The 19,229-nt window shown below is 33.8% G+C and overlaps 1 protein-coding gene across 5 annotated transcripts in view; it reads right to left on the reverse strand.

Moving 5' to 3' along the window:
• Window positions 1-19,229, reverse strand: part of DPY19L2 (dpy-19 like 2) — a 60,761-nt gene that overhangs the window by 37,584 nt on the left and 3,948 nt on the right. For 3 of the 5 annotated variants that reach the window (XM_074340992.1, XM_074340991.1, XM_019726309.2), the window contains exons 2-9: window positions 19,120-19,144; window positions 17,715-17,802; window positions 15,233-15,370; window positions 9,541-9,661; window positions 7,247-7,340; window positions 4,600-4,657; window positions 2,288-2,379; window positions 276-375 (exon numbers count right to left, since the gene is read on the reverse strand). In XM_074340992.1, the coding sequence (XP_074197093.1) occupies window positions 276-375; window positions 2,288-2,379; window positions 4,600-4,657; window positions 7,247-7,340; window positions 9,541-9,661; window positions 15,233-15,370; window positions 17,715-17,802; window positions 19,120-19,144 (716 nt within the window). The remainder of the gene's footprint in view (window positions 1-275; window positions 376-2,287; window positions 2,380-4,599; window positions 4,658-7,246; window positions 7,341-9,540; window positions 9,662-15,232; window positions 15,371-17,714; window positions 17,803-19,119; window positions 19,145-19,229) is intronic. The other 2 variants (XM_074340994.1, XM_074340993.1) reach the window with 1 other exon arrangement.

Consider the following 19,229-nt stretch of genomic DNA (forward strand, 5'->3'; position numbering starts at 1 on the left):
TTTAATTTTCTTAATAGTGTCTTTTCAAAGCTGAGGTTTTTAATTTTAAGGAAGTCTAATTTATCAACTTTCTTCTTTCAGGGATTGTGCTTTTTATGTTATATCTAAAAACTCATCCTCAAACAAGTTCACCTAGATTTTCTCTTGTGTTAGCTTTATAATTATTCCATATTTTGAAAATCTATTAGGACACAATATAATCACATTTTAAAACTTGTACAGAAACAACCAAATACATCTTGAGTTCTACTTAAACTAGTTTAAAATCACCTTACCTGTGTAAAAAGTATAAATTGAGCAAATTGCCAGGGAAGCATAAAAGCAACATTGGAAAGACAGAGTGCAGCAAAATGCTTTCTACTACTGTTCGAGGTCCTTAATGGAGAGAAGTGACACCAATAAGTGTTACCATAAAAGCAGCCTATCACTAAACAGAAAGACTAATTGCAAAATTACCAAATCTAATGATTCCTTTATAAAATTTTATTTTCCAATAACTAAGCATGACATCTGTTATTCCAACAAGAAGGTCAGAAAATAGAATGTGATCTGCACATCAAGGTGTTTACCCTTTGAGGCAGCAATAGCTTTTACAAACCACTGCTTTTATGCTTTAAAAAGCAATGAGGAAAAATGTAAGTGCTGGTGAAGCAATAAGTTAATAACTGTAGGAAAGTTTTAAAGAAAAATATTTAAAATGACTTGAAAAGAATAATTATGGAATACAAACTACTACATATAAAATTTAAAATGCCCATTCTGCAATTATGAGGTATATCAGCAACTAACACCTTTTACCACAGAAGACTTTAGTATCTTTTAGAATATGAAAAAAGAAATGCAAACATTTTGTGTAAATAATAAAACTGTAACTATTCTTTCTGTAAAGGCTGTATTGGATTTTGATAAATCCTTATATTACGGTAAATAAATTTTCAAAAGCAAGATTTTAAATGTTCATATTGTTTATCAACATTATCACAAAACGCATTAAGTACTCAGTTATATTTATCAAACACAAATTACTTTTGGCAAAGGTACAGCATATACAGAGCACATGCACTCAACGGTATAATCCTAAATGTAGTAATGAACACATTTCATTCCACGAAACCCGACTGGTCAGGCTAATTTAACCACTTCAAAAAATAAAAAAAAATTAAAATGGCAAATAAACCATCTTTCTAGAAGTTTGAGTGGGAATGAGTGGGGATAAATGGTCAGTTTCCTCCACCATATTTGACAGAGTGATGCGCAAAGATACAGAAATCAGGATGGAGAGCAGATTCCCAAATCCAAATCCAAAAATAAACTTGTCCCGTAGGTAATAAATCAAGAGTTAGTCTGTACCTTTCTCGAAGTTGACAGCCACCCCAGTAGTCTGCTATTCACCTTCTTTAAGCTCACAGAAGAGCCTTAGATATCTGCATGGTGGTATGCTAAGTGCTCTGTGGTTACAGAGATAAATATGGCATCTCCCTGTTTCCAGTGGTATTTTAATACATTGAATGTCTATGTGGACATTTGTGTATGTGTGCATGATTAACAAATGTACAGTTTTAGGAAAGAAGCGTGAAGCTCCCTGGGAGGAAACAGTGATCAGCATTTCAGTCAGAGAGAGAGCGCACTGACATTTACGAAAATTACTTCTATGATAAAATTATTTATGGTATTCTGCTCTTTATGTCTTTGTTGGTGCTGTTTCACAGACCTCTTCAATTTCTGAAAGACTTATAAAATTAATTCCAACAGCCAAAAAAAAAAAAAAATATGTCCAAGAAAAGCAGTTAAGGTGAAACTTTGGTCAAACTGCTAGAAACTTCAGTAATCCAGAAAAATTCATAAATATATGTATACACTCCTAACCTAGCATTTCCCAAATTCATTTATAGTTAAATTCATTTATAGGAAATTTTTCTCATGGAATACACATTAATGCTCTATCAAAACCACATGAGTCAGAGTAAACAAGGAGTCAGAGTACAAAGGCTTTGACGGAAAAAAAAAGTAATAGTTTCTTAAAAACCTTTGAATCTTTGCTATATATAGACACTTATATTCTGATTTATTAAAACAATGTAATTATCTAAAACATGTAGTTTAGACTCTTAAGTGGAAGAAAAATTTTACATAGTATTTTAATTAGTTTCTTAATTGGATATTCAATTAATTTTAAAACTAACTAAAAATAGCACCTAAATTTGGAAATCATAACTTAATAGGTTGAAGTATAGTGTCAAAAACTTAACTTTTACCTAATTTGATTTGTTTCATAAATAAAAATTACCTGAGAATCATAGTTAAAATGAACATCTGAAGTACAAGAAATGGGTATGAAAAACTTTCCCGGAGAGGTGGTGTCCACATCACACGCGTAGCCTGCAATCAATAAAACGCTTACTTCACTCTATGGTCCACGGCAGTGAACATCACTAATCTAAAAATCATTACTAGGCTGGTTTTAATAATTTTAATACTAGGCTTGTTCACTTGTGAGTGCCGGCATAGCTTCTCAGATTCTGTAGCTCTCTTCAGGGGCACCTAGATATCAGGTCGAGCACCGTTAACTAACAAGCGCAGAAATAAGTGAAAGATGTCAGGCCACGCATGAAGAAATACGAAGGACAAACAGGACGGCAGCTATAGGAGCGGAGAGGATTCTGGGACTCAAAAACTAGATCCAGATTCCAGCTCGGCAGTGATGACCTTGGTATCCCACAGCTTTGAGACATACACATGCCCCAGAAAATTCTCTACACAAATGTCACCTAGGGCATTCACAAACACCGAGAGAGGTTACACAAGACAAGTTTAAAGAGTACAGACAGACATTACAAGTAATTAAGATTGTCTCTGAATTTGTGAAATAATATCTTTGAAAGAGTTAACTATAAATTTCTAAAAACAATTAGAAGTATTTGGGAATCACTAATGTGATGCGTATAATAAAAGTATTAATTAAATTGTTGTATAGCCTTTAAAACTATTTCTATGGGTGAAATATGGGTGAGAATATTATAAAAGTTTTATATGAAGAATTCTAAAATTCTAGACAGAATCCAAGCTCTTATAACCTTGTAAGTGTCTTAAAAGTTACTGCTCCTCTTCCAAGAAACCAAACTTATAAACCTTGTAAGATGAATTATCGTATATACGAGAAAGTCAACTCATAACGCCCGTCTTCTGCCATACTCAAAGAAAAGGTCTTGTCTTTACATTAACACATTGGTGAATGAGAATGTATTTGCTTTAAGTTAATATATTTAAGATAGTCATGTATAATTTGTATGATTCCTTTGTATAACAGATTTTTTAAAAAATTAAGCTATCTACCTTTCACAAGAGTAATGAATAAAGATTCCACCCTATAAACTGCACCATAACATATTACATATTTTGCTTCCAAAAACCAGCAGTCAGATTCTTTCCCTTTCCACTGCCATTATCATAGCATTAACACAGAGTCTGGCACATGTTACAAACTTCGTATTTTGTTGGGTGAATTTATCCTATTCTAAATACTCATAAGCTTCTATGAGCTCTTTTTCGTAGGTTAATTTCTATTTTGGGATGAATTCGTAAGTTAATTTCTATTTTGATTCAGCATCTTGTGTCCCTGCAAAGACAGTGTGATGTAACAGAAAGAAATGAGACTTCGGAGCCAGGCAGCTGTAGGGTGGGAAACCCCACTTCATCGTGCAGTGAATGTCGCTTTGGGTAAGTAACTTAACCTCTCCAAATTTCTTATCATATCTTCTACTGTGAGGAGAAAAACCACCTCCCACAAAAGTTTGGTAGGGGTACGTGAGATAATGTACTGACAAGTGCCTGAACTCAACAAGGACAGCATTTCTTTGTTCCTACCAAATACACACGTCTGTGGATATATACACTAAAGATCAGGCAAGATATTCGTGTAATAAATTCTAATTATTATGTAAAATGTGCATCAACATGATTAAAATATCAACTTACTCATATAACACAAGGTTCTTTAAAATACTGAGAACTACTAAGTAATATGCAATTATATATGGCTTTGATGAATATATTTCCTTGTTCCCTTTCTATTTCTTAAAAATTATTTTCGGGCCGGCCCAGTGGCTCAGGCGGTTATAGCTCCATGCTCCTAACTCCAAAGGCTGCCGGTTCGATTCCCACATGGGCCAGTGGGCTCTGAACCACAAGGTTGCCAGTTCGATTCCTCGAGTCCCGCAAGGGATGGTGGGCAGCGCCCCCTGCAACTAAGATTGAACACAGCACCTTGAGCTGAGCTGCCACTGAGCTCCTAGATGGCTCAGTTGGTTGGAGCATGTCCTCTCAACCACAAGGTTGCCGGTTCCACTCCCGCAAGGGATGGTGAGCTGTGCCCCCTGCAACTAGCAACAGCAACTGGACCTGGAGCTGAGCTGCACCCTCCACAACTAAGACTGAAAGGACAACAACTTGAAGCTGAACGGCACCGTCCACAACTCAGATTGAAAGGATAACAACTTGACTTGGAAAAAAGTCCTGGAAGTACACAGTGTTCCCCAATAAAGTCCTGTTCCCCTTCCCCAATAAAATCTTTAAAAAAAATTTATTTTCTAGAAAACAAACCTCTCCATGGTTGAAAAAGTAGCATAATACTGTAATTAGACCTCCAAGTTGAGTTCCACTGTAAAAAGAAAAAATATACAATCATAATTCATACAAAATAATTTGTCACAAAATTATCTTGAATGTAAAATCACATATGAAATGTCATAGTACTAAACCATACAAAGCAACAGTAAAAATTACAAAAGTACTCATGTAGTTGATGTTTTAATCTGAAATATACAAGCATACAAAGTATGCTTTATACTTTACATATAGAGTAATCTGAATTTTATAATTTACTATATTTAAAATATTTTCTAAATAAAATATATAAGATGCGAACATAAGACAATATTTAACAAATAGGCCTGCACTTCAGAGTCTATACTGCTGTCTTTGAATACTTGGAATGGAAGTAAATTTGTGTCTTTTAAACTTGGCTTTCAGTGACTATGAGATGTAGACTAGAGTCTAACAGTTTCATTCAGCAGTAACTTTGAACGTCTAAATTACTGCAAATGTTCTTGAGTCCCAAAGCAACTACAAAGTGGAATACAAAATCAGACAAAGGATAACCATCAGAGGTTAAGAACCATTTCTTAAAGTTGCCTTTTATTTGTATGTTGTTCATCACTTGTGTCCACAGCTTCACATTTGGAAGACAATAAACATTGACTGAATGATTGGAGAAGGACGGAATGAGTTCAAAAGAAAAGAAGAGCAAGCAGAGGAAAGCTAAAGGGAAGTGATTTACTATAAAATTTTCACTGCAGGAAATTCAAAGCACGCAGTTGGAAAAGTAAGAAATTGAGAGAAAGAATGTGTGAGAAGCAAGAATAAATACTGCATATAGAAACGAGGAACATGTGGATAAATTAAAGTAAGATTTGACAACATGAATAGTAAAATTAAAATGAAAATTATCACTTGAGTGGTGTGGAGGGTGGCAGGAGTGCCCGACGATGGTAATAAGTAATAACCGGGCTGTGGGAAGCAAAGTGTTCTGTAACATTTTATTGTTAACAACCAAAAGAATAGAAACCAAGTATCTACTTTCCAAGTTAATGCCAGTGGGGGAGGTTGGCTAGGGTAAGAAATACAAAATATCCCCACAAATTCCTATTTCTTTTGTTTCTTATATGCCTTATCCAATGTCCTGGCAGTTTTAGGGAACTTTTACAGCCAACATTTGTTACATCTACCTAACCCTCTTACAGACTGAGGCTTACTGATGGTATGTGACATTCCAAAACTATGTAACCAATTTAGAGAAGACGATCACTCGGGTTGCTCTACCAATGAAAAGCATTCATTTTAAAAAGTTTTAGTCTTACGTAACATTGTTCCATATTTTAAAAAAGCATAAGAAACACAAACTACTTTCAAAACAGAACATTGTAAAGCCTGTCAGCATAATCTTAAAGTAATCCTTTTTCCCTCCAAATATTCTGATGAGCTTACATATATTTTTCCTATATGACATACAGATAGAAAAGTACATAAAAATTTCTAGACAGTTTATGGAACAATTATAAAGTGAACAACATCCTTGTAACCAGCATATTCATTGAAATAGAAAACTGATCGCACCCTGAGTCCTCACTTGCCTCCCCTCGATTTCCGTGATTAACAGGGTAGTCACATTGATACGTGTATCATACTATCATTTACTTTTATCTGGTTTTTCAATTCATACAATGGAAATATTCAGTGTTTCTTTTTATTTTGTGCCTGCCTTCATTCATTCAAACATGTTGATGTGTGTAGCTATAGCTCATTCATTCCCATTGCTGCATAGTATACAACTATATTAATAAACTACAATGAGTACGCTCCTCTGAACCACACAGGTTTGAACTCCACGGGTCCACTTACAGACGGATTTTTTTTTCAATAAATACTGTAAATGTATTTTCTCTTCCTATGATTTTTTTAAATAACATTTTCTCTAGTGTACTTTGTTGTAAGAATATAGCATACAATACATATAACATACAAAATGTCTATTGAGCAACTGTTTCTGTTATTGGTAAGGCTTCCCGTTAGCAGTAAGCGCTTAGCTCAGATTTGGGGGAGACAAAAGTTGTATGTGGATTTTCGACTGTGTGGGGGCTTGGCGCCTCTACCCCCTGCATTGTTCAAGGGTACACGATCGTCATAGCTAACTTCAACCTATGACTGAGATTGGCTACACTATCTCAAACAAAACTGTAGTTCTGTTATCAAGAAAGATAGGCTATCAAATATACATTAAGTGTCTGCCACAAGTAATACCCATTTTCTTTCACTGATTTCTTAATGTCACATATACAGAGACTAAAATTAGAAATAATCTGCTACTAATGGCAACCAAACACCCCCTCTGTTACAATAATTTTGTAACAATGACCTAGAAGTATTTCCATTAAAGCCTTAGTTAAGGAAAGTTAATTAGCTAAAAAACATCCCCACAAGGGTAAAAGAAGACCTTAATGATACTATTTTAGTGACAGCTCTAATTTCCAGTTGTATGATATTAAATAAGCTTCTGAAATATATAAAACAAATCCACAAACTACAAACTTTCCTACTATTAATCAATTAATCCCATTAATTATCCTTTTCATACAATCAACAAATGTCAGCCAGTCTATAAACCCACTGAAAGATCTTTTAATAGTCTTACCTCAGATATGAACCATATACGAAGAACAATCCCATCATTATTCCATTTAAAATAAAAATCACACCAACATAAAAGCAAGCAGGGTCTCCCAATCCTTTAAAGAAACAGATTATTCAGTATTTAATGAATAAATGACTATGAAGCAATTGGACAGAATTATCTCAGTGCTTTGTAATCAAGAGCTCATGAATTTGCCAAAAGCACTTGCTTTTCAGATTGCTACTCTGCTAAGTAGTTACATTAGTACTTTCCCCTTATATGAGATATTATTAGTTACATTTAAACTTTATATTTTATTGTGGTTACACATTTATACTCCCCCAGTTAAGTATTATTATGCTGTAATAATTAGTTGGTGCTTCATTTTATTGAGGATGCTGTTGTTCAGTATCCAGAACTGTCTTTAGAGTCACTCGATAAATTACAAGAAAAACTCCATTACATTATTTTTCTCTTTTGCCGACTCTAGGATGAGTAAAACATGGCTCTTCAACTCAAGGATCAGATTTAGTCAACATGAGATAATCTAGTTATTTGTCCACTATTATGTATAGCCAGAACCTTAATACTAAATAAATCCCAAGACTATATATTTATATATAATATTAACACAGTCTACTAGATGCTTTACAATCTTCATCTCATATAATTCTCAGAACAAATCTATGCAATTAGTTGGTGTCAAAATATTTAATGGTTGAGAAAACAGAACATAGAAAATTAAAGTAACCTGCCCGAAATTATTTAGTTCTTTAGTTATAAAAGTTATTGGTGGAGTCAAGAACTGAAGGCTGGCCTTTCTGATCTTTTGACTTCTTTCCAGTCTGTCCTAGTAACTTCTTTCCAGTCTGTCCTAATAACTTGTCTTCCTTTACAACATTCTTTCAATGTGGGATCACCTTAGGCTCTGTTATATGCCCCCTTCTTTTCTCAATCTGTATATTCTCAAGGAAATTCTTCCACTTCCAGGGCTCCAATTATCATCTACACACAGATGACTCCGAGTCTATATTCAGCCCAGAACTTTCTCCTTATTCCTACACGTGTACATGCAGGTAGTCACTTGACATCTCCATTTTGAGCTCTCTCAAGTATCTGAAACTAACGTAGCAATTCAAACGTGCTACTTTAAAATGTTTCTTTACCATTCAAAGAAACTGGATTACTTATGACAGAAACCAGTGTTACATGTCTTCACCCTCCTTCCCCTCTCCCATCAACCAATCACCAAATCTTGTCAATTCCGCTTTCAAAATGTCGCTCAAATCCGAGCATTTCCCAGTCGTCTTTCCTGCAGTCACTTGCTGAGAGCACAACAGTCTCCCTCCTGGCCTCACTGAATCCACTTCTGTCCTTCACTACTACCTTTCCCATATAACTGCCAACATAGTGTTTTAAAATGCCAATCTGTTAAAATGCTTCAGTGAATAAGGCACAAAATCCTTAACCAAGAACGTCTGACCCCTGCTTACATTCCCAACACCCTTTCACACCATTTTTTCTTTGTCTCTACTGCAGCCTTCTTTCAGTTCTTTCCTGCCTCAGGAATTTTGAATATGTTGGTCCCTGTTCTTGAAACACTTCTACTCCTAACTTAAGCAAACTTACTTTCTTATTTGTAATCTCCATCACAGTTACAACCACTAAGATCTTTCTTAAATGTAAACTCCAGGAGGGTAAGGCCCCACGTCTACCTGGTTCATCTTGGGGTCCTAAGGGCCAACACTAACTTATTACTTAGTGGCAACTTAGTAAATATGTACATATACGAGGGGATTTTTTTTCACCTCTCAGAAAAGGTTATACCTTCTAAGTTGACTGGGTCATTACAGTCTCTCATCTCATGAGGCACTTTCTCCATTTCTTTATTTTGCACAAGAAAGTCTAATTATGTTTCAAATATCCTCTACCAATGCTATTTTAGTTGTTATAAAGATCACCTAAGCGAATCAGTAAAAATGTAAGGGAAATATGCAAATATGGATTGAGTATATATTCTGAGAGCTGAAGGTTACTGTGAACAAGTCTGTAAAGATTATTTATAAAATATACTAAGTAGCCACAATGTGGGTACATTGGGGTATATTAATACTGAAACTTTAATACTCATATTAGTAAGTGCACAGCCTTCTCAGAAAATTACTTTAAAAGTAAATACTCTTTTAGGTGAATTAGTCATAGAGTGTTGTAAAAAAATGAATCCCTAGTTTATAATAATTCTTAAGTAATAATATTATGAGATGTTTATGTAAACATTAGTGACAACACAGCAGCATTTTAGGAAGAAAACATGCCTTCACAGCTTTGAACTTCATTTAGAGGTTCTACTCTGGTGACATTCCAGCAGGTCTTAGCTTCTATCCCAAATAAATTCATTATTCCCATAAATGTACGATACCAGAAGGCTATAATCACCTACAAGAGATAAAAACAAAAAGAGATAGTGGAGGAAAATACATTACCTTCATAATAATCATTTTACAAAGTACCATTTCATGATGGTTGCCTTTTACACTATAAACTTTGACAAATGTATCTAAATCATTTCACTTCAGAAACAGTCATTTTAAAATTATACATATACACATTTTAACTAAAGTTGTGTATTATTGAGTAATGAGCATCTATAATAATTTAGTTGTGATCAACGTCTCTGTAATATACTCTTGTAATCAACTCTGTAATATAAATAAGAGTAGCTGTGAAGTCAAGTAGAAAGTATATATTAAAACATGATGATGATTAATAACAAAATATAAAAATTTACAGAAATATTTCATTTAGGTCCTTGAATTTATTTTCTTTATAGTCTAAAAAATACAAAACCAACTGCATATGGAATAATAGTTCCTGTGCCCATTAAAACTCTGACCAAGCAGATTTAATGTAACCAGTTCTTCCCAATCTGCAGTCCACTTAAAAAATAGGTTAAAGATAAGGGAAAAGAACAACAACAGAAAAATTATAAACAAAATGCTTATGCCTGAGAGATTTAAAAAACAATTTTATATATTTGGGAAAATAATTCCAGATCATTGAGAAAAAAAGTTAAAAATTAAAGAGTTAACTACTTTAATATGTTGGTGATCATATTTCTAGTCTCTCCTTAGGCATATAAAAGCACATAACTAAAGTTATTCAATGTTATATTCTATATTACATAATATCAATGTACCATATATCACTAAGCAAGATCATAAACATCTTCCATATCTCAAAAGTGTAGATTTATTATTTTATAACTTAATTTTATAAAACTGACATTCTGCTAAAATTTATAATTTTTATGCTTGTGTGAAGAAACAGACAATCTGAATAGGACTATGTCTAGTAAACAAATTTAATCAATAATTAACTTTCCAAATGAGAAAGTACCAGGCCCAGATGGGGTTACTGGTGAATTCTACCACATATTTAAGGAAGAAAGTATACTGATCCTCTAGAATCTCTTCTAGAAGATACAGCAAAGGGAATACTTATGAACTCATTTGTTGAGGCCAGCATTACCCTAATGCCAGACTAGACAAAGATATTGCAAAAAAAGTAAATCACAGAACTGGAATTTGAAAGTAAAAACACAACACCATTTACATTAGCACCCTCAAAAATGAAATACTTAGGTATAAATCTAAAAAAAAAAAAAAAATATGTTCAAGAACTATATAAGGAAAAGTACAAAATTCTGATGAAAGAAATTATAGAACTAAATAAATGGAGAAATATCCTATGTTCATAGATAGGAAGATTCAGTATTTACAAAATGTCAGTTCAATTTGATCTACAGACTTAACACAGTCCCATTCAAAGTCCCACCAACATATATGTGGATATGGGAAAACTGATTCTAAAGATTATACGGAGAGGTGAAAGACTCAAAATAGCCAACACAGTACTAAAGGAGAAGAACACAGTTGGAGGACTTATGCTACCCAACTTTAAGACTTTCGATAAAGCTACAGTAATCAAAACAGTGTGGTATCAGTGAAAGAACAGACCAAAAAAAATCAATGGAACAGAACAAAGAGGCCAGAAATAGACCCATTTAAATGTAATCACCTGATTGGACAAGGGAGCAAGGCAATAAATGGAGCAAAGGTAGTGTTTTCAACAAATGGTGCTTGAATAACTAAACATCCACATGTAAAAAATAAACCTAGACTCAGATCTTACAGCCCTCACAACAATTAACTCAAAATGGATCACAGACCTAAACATAAATTACAAAACTATAAAACCCCTCGAATATAACAGAAGAAAATCTGGGTGACTATGGATTTGACAATGACTTTTTAGATACAACACCACAGGTACAATTCATAAAAACAAACAAACAAAAACCCAATAGATAAGATGCACTTCATTAAAATTAAAATTTCTGATTTGCAAAAGATAATGTCAAGAGAATGAAATACAAGCCACAGGCTAGAATATTTGTGAAAGACATACCTAATAATGGACTGTATCTAAAACATACAAGGAATGTTTCAAACTCAGCAATAAGAAAGCAAACAACTAGATTTTAAAAAATGGGCCAAAGACCTGAAGAGATACCTCACCAAAGATAAATAGATGACAAATAAACATATGGAAAGATGCCCCATATCACATCATCTGGGAAATGTAAACTAAAACAACAATGAAATATCACTACATACCTAATAGAATGACAAAATCCAGAACACTGACAGCACCAAATGATAGCCAGGATGCGGAGCATCAGGAACTCTTATTCATCTGGTGGGAATGCAAAATGGTTTAACAACTTTGGTAGACACTTTGCCTATTTCTTACAAAACTGGACATGCTGCTACCATACAGTCAAGCTATCATGCTCCTTTGTATTTACCCAAGTGAAATGAAAACTTATGTCCAGACAAAAAGCTGTACATAGATGTTTATAGCAGCTTTTTCATAATCGCCAAAACTTGGAAGCAACTGAGATGTGCTTCCACAGGTGATGGATAAACAAATTGTGGTCCATCCAGACAATGGAATATTACTCAGCACTAAAAAGAAATGAGCTCTCAAGCCATGAAAGGACATAAAGGAACCTTAAATGCATCTTACTAAGTGAAAGAAAGCTATCTGAAAAGGCTACATACTATAGTATTTCAACCATATGGCATTCTAGAAAAGGTTTAACTATAGAGATAGTAAGAAGACCAATGATTGCCAGGAGTTAGGAGGGAGGGACGGATGAACAGGCAGAGCACAGGGTATTTTTAAGGAAACTATTATGCATGATACTGTAATGACAGTCATATGCCATCACACATTTGTCCAAACCCATAGAATATACCACCAAGTCACAACCCTAATCCAAACTACGGAATTTGGGTGATAATGATGTGTCAATGTATATCATCAATTATAACAAGTATACCACCAGTGGGGGATGCTAATAGTGAGGGAGGTTGTGCATGAATGGGAGTAGGGGAATACAGGAAATCTCTGTACCTTCCAATCTCTGTACTCAATTTTGCTGAAGTTAAAACTGCTCTAAAAATAAAATATATAAAAAATGAAATCAAACATTAAAATTTGTGGGCCAGAGATAAGGCAGTGCTGAGAGGGAAATGTATAGCAGTAAAATTAATACATTAGAAGAGGGTAAATATCAATAATCTAAGCTCCCAAGTAGTAATCTAGAAAAAGAGCAAAATAAACCCAAAGCAAGCAAAATAAGGAACAAAATAATGAAGAGCAGAAATAAGTGACATTGAAAACATAAAAGCAATAGAGAAAGCCAATGAAAGACTATATGGCATTGGCAGAGGGATAGACACATAAATCAATGGAAGAGAGCAGAGAACACAGAAACTGACTCATAGATATATGTCCAACTTATTTTCACAAAGGTACAGAACAACTGGTGAAAAACAATAACCTTGACTTAAGTCTCATGTCTCACATTATACAAAAAAATTAACTCAAAATGAAATAGATCACAGATTTACATGTAGAACATAGAACTCTTAAAAATTTTTAGAAAAAAAAAACAACACATAGGAAACCTTCAGTATCTAGGGCTATTCAAAGAATTCTTAGACTTGGCACCAAAAGCATGATCCATAAGGAGAAAAATTGATAAACTTAATCAAAATTTTAAAATTGAAATGAAAACCAAGCAAGCATATCTAAATTTATGGGACACAGATATAGCAGTGCTTAGAAAATAATTTATGAGATAAAATGCTTCTTCTAGAAAGAAAATTTTAAATCAAGGAGGTAATCACCTACCTTGAAAAACTAGCAAGAAATAATCAAAGTACACTCAAAGAATATAGAAGAAAAAAATAATAAATATGAGGGAAGTAATCAATGTTATAGAGAATAGAAAAACAACAGAGAAAGATCAATGAAATCAAAATCTAGTTTTTTGTAAATAGCAATAAAGTGAATTAAAATTTTATCCACACTAATAAAGAAAAATAATGAAAATACACAAACTACCAATGTTACATATGAAAAACAAGCATTTTTACAGACAAAAGAATAACAGAATATTATGAACAATTTTATGTCAAAAATTCAACTTTTAGATAACACTCTTTGAAAAATACAAATTACAAAAACTGACAAAAAAAGAAATAGAAAATCTGAATAGCCCTATATCTAATAATGAGATGGAATTTGTAAATAAAATCCATCCCACAAAGAAAACTCCTGACAGGTCATTAGTTTCATTAGTGAATTCTTGCAAACATTTAAGAAATAAATAATAATGTCACAGATTCAGGGTCAACACAGAAAAATTAACAGTATTTCTATATGTTAACAATCAGAAATCAAAAAAAGTTTTAAATATCATTTATAGTAGCTCCCACACAAAACCCAAAATAATTAGGTATTTTATAAAATACATTTAGTACCTTTGTGATTGTCTATGTCCAAAAAAATACAACCTATTAAAATTAGTGAGTTTAGCATGGTTACAGCACACAAGATCAATAAACAAAAAAAATCAATTGCATGAATTGAAGAAAAAATATATATACATACAAAGAAATCAAAAATATAATGTTTAGAAAAAGTTTTAAAGTGATATATTCAATATGAGAGCATTTATATGGATTTACAAGAACACATACAACAATCCTTGAAAACAAGGATTAGATGGATACACATAAAATTAATGATAATGATACTTGTGGGAATAAGAAAGGAGCAAACTGGACTGGGAAGCAGAACAAAGATGACTTTCACTGCATTTATAATGCTTTAATTATTTTAAATATCTCAAGCAAAAATGTCAAAAAAGTAGCATTTATTTATTCTAAGTGGTTGATCACACCCATGTACACGTTATTCTTTAAGTTTCTGTGATTTTACACATTTCAAAATCAAAATATTTTTAAAGCTATACAATATGAAGAAAGACTAAAAAAAAAGTCAATAATTTGATCAATAATCTGCTGGATTCTGAGATAACTCAAAAGTAGTGCCTACCACGATGTCAAATTAGCATCTATCCTAAGAGTTCACAAATTGAATTTACCAATCTTTTGGTCGTTTTTTTCAACTTCTAGAATTTGCAGACTACCATAAAATACGTACTTTCTTAGGCTAAGGAATGGAAGATATTCATTGATTTCTGGCTATGTGACTAAACCAAGCTTGCTTTATTAAAGTATCTGCAAAGTCACCGTTCTGCTCATCACGTTCACTGTCCCTTCGTGGGGTCAGTACACCCACCCACATGGTGTTCATTTAGAACCCTTCTGGGCTCTTCTTGTTTGGCTTGTCTATTACACCGGTCATTACTTCCGTACCCAGTTCTATTTTTTGAGCTCATGTGAGCATAGTTTCGGAGGGCTTTAAATTTGGAAGAACGCGTGATACTTGGCTTCTCTGTAAGGACACATACTAGTATAATCAATAAACCTTATAGGTTCCCTCCTTTTTATAACATCACGGTGTTTACTTACTATTTTTGTCTGATAAAAAAGAATCACGCTACAAATATTTACCCGACATTTTCCTCACCTCTGGATAAAGATGGAAGCGTTTCACTGTGTTTATGACAAGGGGATACTCAGTGAGCCTGTCGTTCATTATCATCCACAGGCCTTCCAAGAATGAAGGCGCTTCGATAATGGTCTTGAAGTAGGAATAATAAAGTCCCTTTAAAAAGGCACAAATGGTCATGTAAGTAAAATGCAACAACATTTATTTTTGTAATGCCTCTTAGAGTAATTTCTTTCTGAGAAAAAGGAAAAGATGAATCATAAGACTTCCTAAGTTCTTCTTGCTACTACAGCATTCTTGGACTCAAAAGGCATACATTTCAGGTTATCGCTGTACTATGCTTTCATATTTTCTGTAGGCTTGCAAAAGAGGTGGAGCGGTAGTCAAATGTTTTAAGGAACTTTTCTAACCACACCTTAAAGTATAGGTACAATATATTTTTAATTCCACTGAGCCTAATTTTACCCCCACTCTGTATGAATTCTGGCCTAAACAGAGAGGCCTTCACGTCCTGGTACAACTCTGTCTATAGAAAATTACTTCTGTTTTTCCAGCTTTTTAAGAAATAACATATAATGATCACAATCATCACAGGATGGCACTTCATTCTTTCACCTGACTTCCTAGCTCCATCCTACAGGTCTTCATAAAGTCAATGCTTACCGAATGGCGACTGACGACTGCTGATCATGACACAAGAGCTGTGTCCTGAAAAGGGGATTAGCTTGGTGTATTACTCCAGCATGGGAAACAATGGCTTTATAAGGCTAGGAAAAGTTCTATCAGTTAAAATTCAACGATTAACAAAAGCAGGTTGTTTCCTATCATTTCCCTCATCAAGTTCCTGCTTTCCTTCCTAAAAACTGAAAACAAATAAAGGGCAACATTGTTTGTAATACACTCTCTCCAAAAAACATTAAAAATAATCTCCAGCTCTACACTCATCCCTGCCTCATACAACAGCTTTATTTTTTGCTAGATGAAGCAACAGTAGTGGCGACTACACTGAAGATCTGATTTAGCCGACATCTGACAGAGCACCTCCTCAGAGCTTGGATTGGTAAAACCTGAGTTCGCATAAGGATTCATCCCTTCTGCTATGAGGGCAACAAGGCAATGCTACAATGACAGGCCATCTAATATGCATAAGTCAATATTTACAGAAATACAAAATGTACAAATAAGATTTTATTAATGGCAGCTCTTGTTTTTGTGCCAGGTGTTGTGCTATACACATCGTTCATTATCTTCCTTCCTTTTCAATGAAACCCTGTGAGGCTGGCATTATTTCCAGTTAGCAGATGAGATTACTGAGAATCAGAGGGTAACTGACCGGCCGTCACACAAGGAAGCGCACACAGACCACTACCTGAGTCCAGTGACCTGTCATCACAGCCCAGACTCTGTCACAGCTACACTACTTAATAATATTTGATATCCTCTCTTTGGAAATAATACCTATAAAATATTAAAAATCTGAATGCCATGCAAATGCTAACATATCCAATTCTTCAAAGCTTTAAGGGGGCTATAAAGGTGATATTTTAAAAAAAAAAGTGGCTGAGAATAGGCAAATTTACATAGACAGAAAGTAGACTAGATGTTACGAGGGGTTGGGGGAAGGGAAAGGGAGGCGTTGTATTTAAAGGGTACAATTTCAGTTTGGGGTAATAGAAAAGTTCTGGAGACAGGTGGTGGGGACGATTGCACAATAATGTGAGTGCATTTGATGCCACAGAACTGTACACTTGAAAATAATTGAACTGGTAAGTTTTGCTATTTTTAGATTTTTAAATATAAATTTAGCTCTTAAAATTTAATGTAGCCACAATTAAAAACAAAACAAAACAAAAAGGCAGTGGCTACAGAGTCATGAGAGCCAGTTTCAGTTCTCCACTTGACCCCTCACTAATGGATCAGATGTGTGGTCCTGGTCTCGCTTAATTACAAAATTCTGCAATTCTGGCCTTTGTTATCCCATTTAATCCTCATCGTTACTATGTAAATATGTATGGCAGATGCATTATCTCCATTTTATAGATTAGGTAGCAAAACAGTAGAAAATTTATTAAAGAAATCATATCAAAAGTTGCCTCTTAAAAGAGATCACCTTGAAGTCAAATGATCTAAAAAAAAATAAAATAGAAGAGCCAGGTAAAATACGGAGTCTTCCAATTCTAACCTAAGAGAAAGCAATTTCTGATAACATTTGATACCCCTATATTACTTCTTAAATGTTCTTTGTTCTCCTCTTCTTCAGCTATTATAATTGATCGTTATTATCTTAAAAAGACGTCTGTATTAGGAAAGGAGGAGAGATAATAAGATAAGTAAAAGAAAAGAATCTTAAAACACTTTCTATTTGAGTAATAAGCCTAGGTAACAGCTTGAGAAACAGTGCAGTTCACCAAAAATTCATTTCAGTTCCTGATAAATTTCCACTTTATAGCTTTACTATTATTAAACTACAAATTAATTCATTAAAAAGAAAGAACCTAACCATTTCAGTGCGAAAAGTCATCTCCCGTTCCAAAGATGAGAGGTGAGAAAAATGACGATCATTTTCAAAAAGTGTTACTAAATGTATCCTAGAAAACAAAATGAAGCACCATATTATAAGAATCAGAACATGTTTCAAAACTTAGTACTAAAATAACAACGCTATAAACAAAGTATGAAAACCATAAAGAGTGAAAAGAATAAATTTTTGTAACACTGAGAAAACTTTATAATTTGCCTACTAACTTGTATATTTTTAGTCATTTATAATCTAGTGTGGCACACAGCTGAAATTCCTTAATTCCAGGCCTCTACATCAGAACAGAGATAACTTTTGGTTTGTTTGTTAAGTTTCTAATGTACCAAGTTTGGGAAATGCCTCTGTAATTATTGAAAAGCATTTGGAATAGAATTTTAAATAAAACTACTGTATATGAAAGCAATTTTTAAATAACTAAAATTCCTTATAAGGGATCAGCTTTCAAGTGCCAAAGAACAGAGGACGGTACTTGAAGATATTTTATTAGTGCAACTCAGGAAAACAGCTGTAGGCAGGGAAAATTGGAGCACCCGTGATAAGCAAAATTAGTTCTACTGAGCACTTCTGCTTTTCTCAATTCACGCAACAGATGCTTTCCAATGCAGTAGAAACTAAAGCAAAATTCCATCTTATCAACCCTGTCCTCCACTCACCTTCATTTACATGTAAGACACATGCCAGGGTACCAATAGCTGTAGGAAATATTTCTTACCATTAGAGCCTTCGTTCTAACATCAAAATCTCCCTGCAGACTATATAGCCAGAAAAGCACTGTCCCGACAGGACATGGGGCAGACCCCATTCTTCCCAAGAATAGAAATCCCTGAGCTCAGGTAGAAATGAAAGAGGAAAAATAGTATTATCTTACATTCAGTTTCTACAAATAGATCACTTGTTGGGTGCAAGTACATTAAATACTCACATAACTCCTTATTACCACTGCAGAGTCTTTACCTTCATTTCTACCTAATTTCCAATGGACAGGTGTTACTAAAACTTTATCTCTAAGCCTCTGCCACTAACAAACCATCATTGCTGTAAAATAAAGGAGATTTTTAGATGAAATGAACATGCAAAGGACACTAGAAAAGCTAGATATGTAAGAAACATAGTGGTGAATCCTTTGGTAGAGCAAAACTATTTTAATGTGTAAGTTACTATTCCCCTAATGCATCCATTTTGTAAATGCTGCTTCACGTAGGAGGTTTTTAAAAAAGTAATCTATAGTATATGTGTAAACTGACACAGATACACTTACCGATGTTCTATACACATAACAAGCAGTTATGGTTTTACGGCATGTGATCAGTGATGGCAATTTTTATTTCAAATATTTTTATTTATTTCAAACTGAAACTAATCTTACCAGTGCAAAAGTCCCAAAAAGGCAGCTGGAAAAACAGGGGGGAAAAAAGAAAAAAAAGAAGTCATTAAAATCTGCTTTATCATAATGATTAAAATATACCTTTAAAACAA

The sequence above is a fragment of the Rhinolophus sinicus genome, linkage group LG09 (genome assembly GCF_036562045.2).
Source record: "Rhinolophus sinicus isolate RSC01 linkage group LG09, ASM3656204v1, whole genome shotgun sequence".
Lineage (NCBI taxonomy): Eukaryota > Metazoa > Chordata > Mammalia > Chiroptera > Rhinolophidae > Rhinolophus > Rhinolophus sinicus.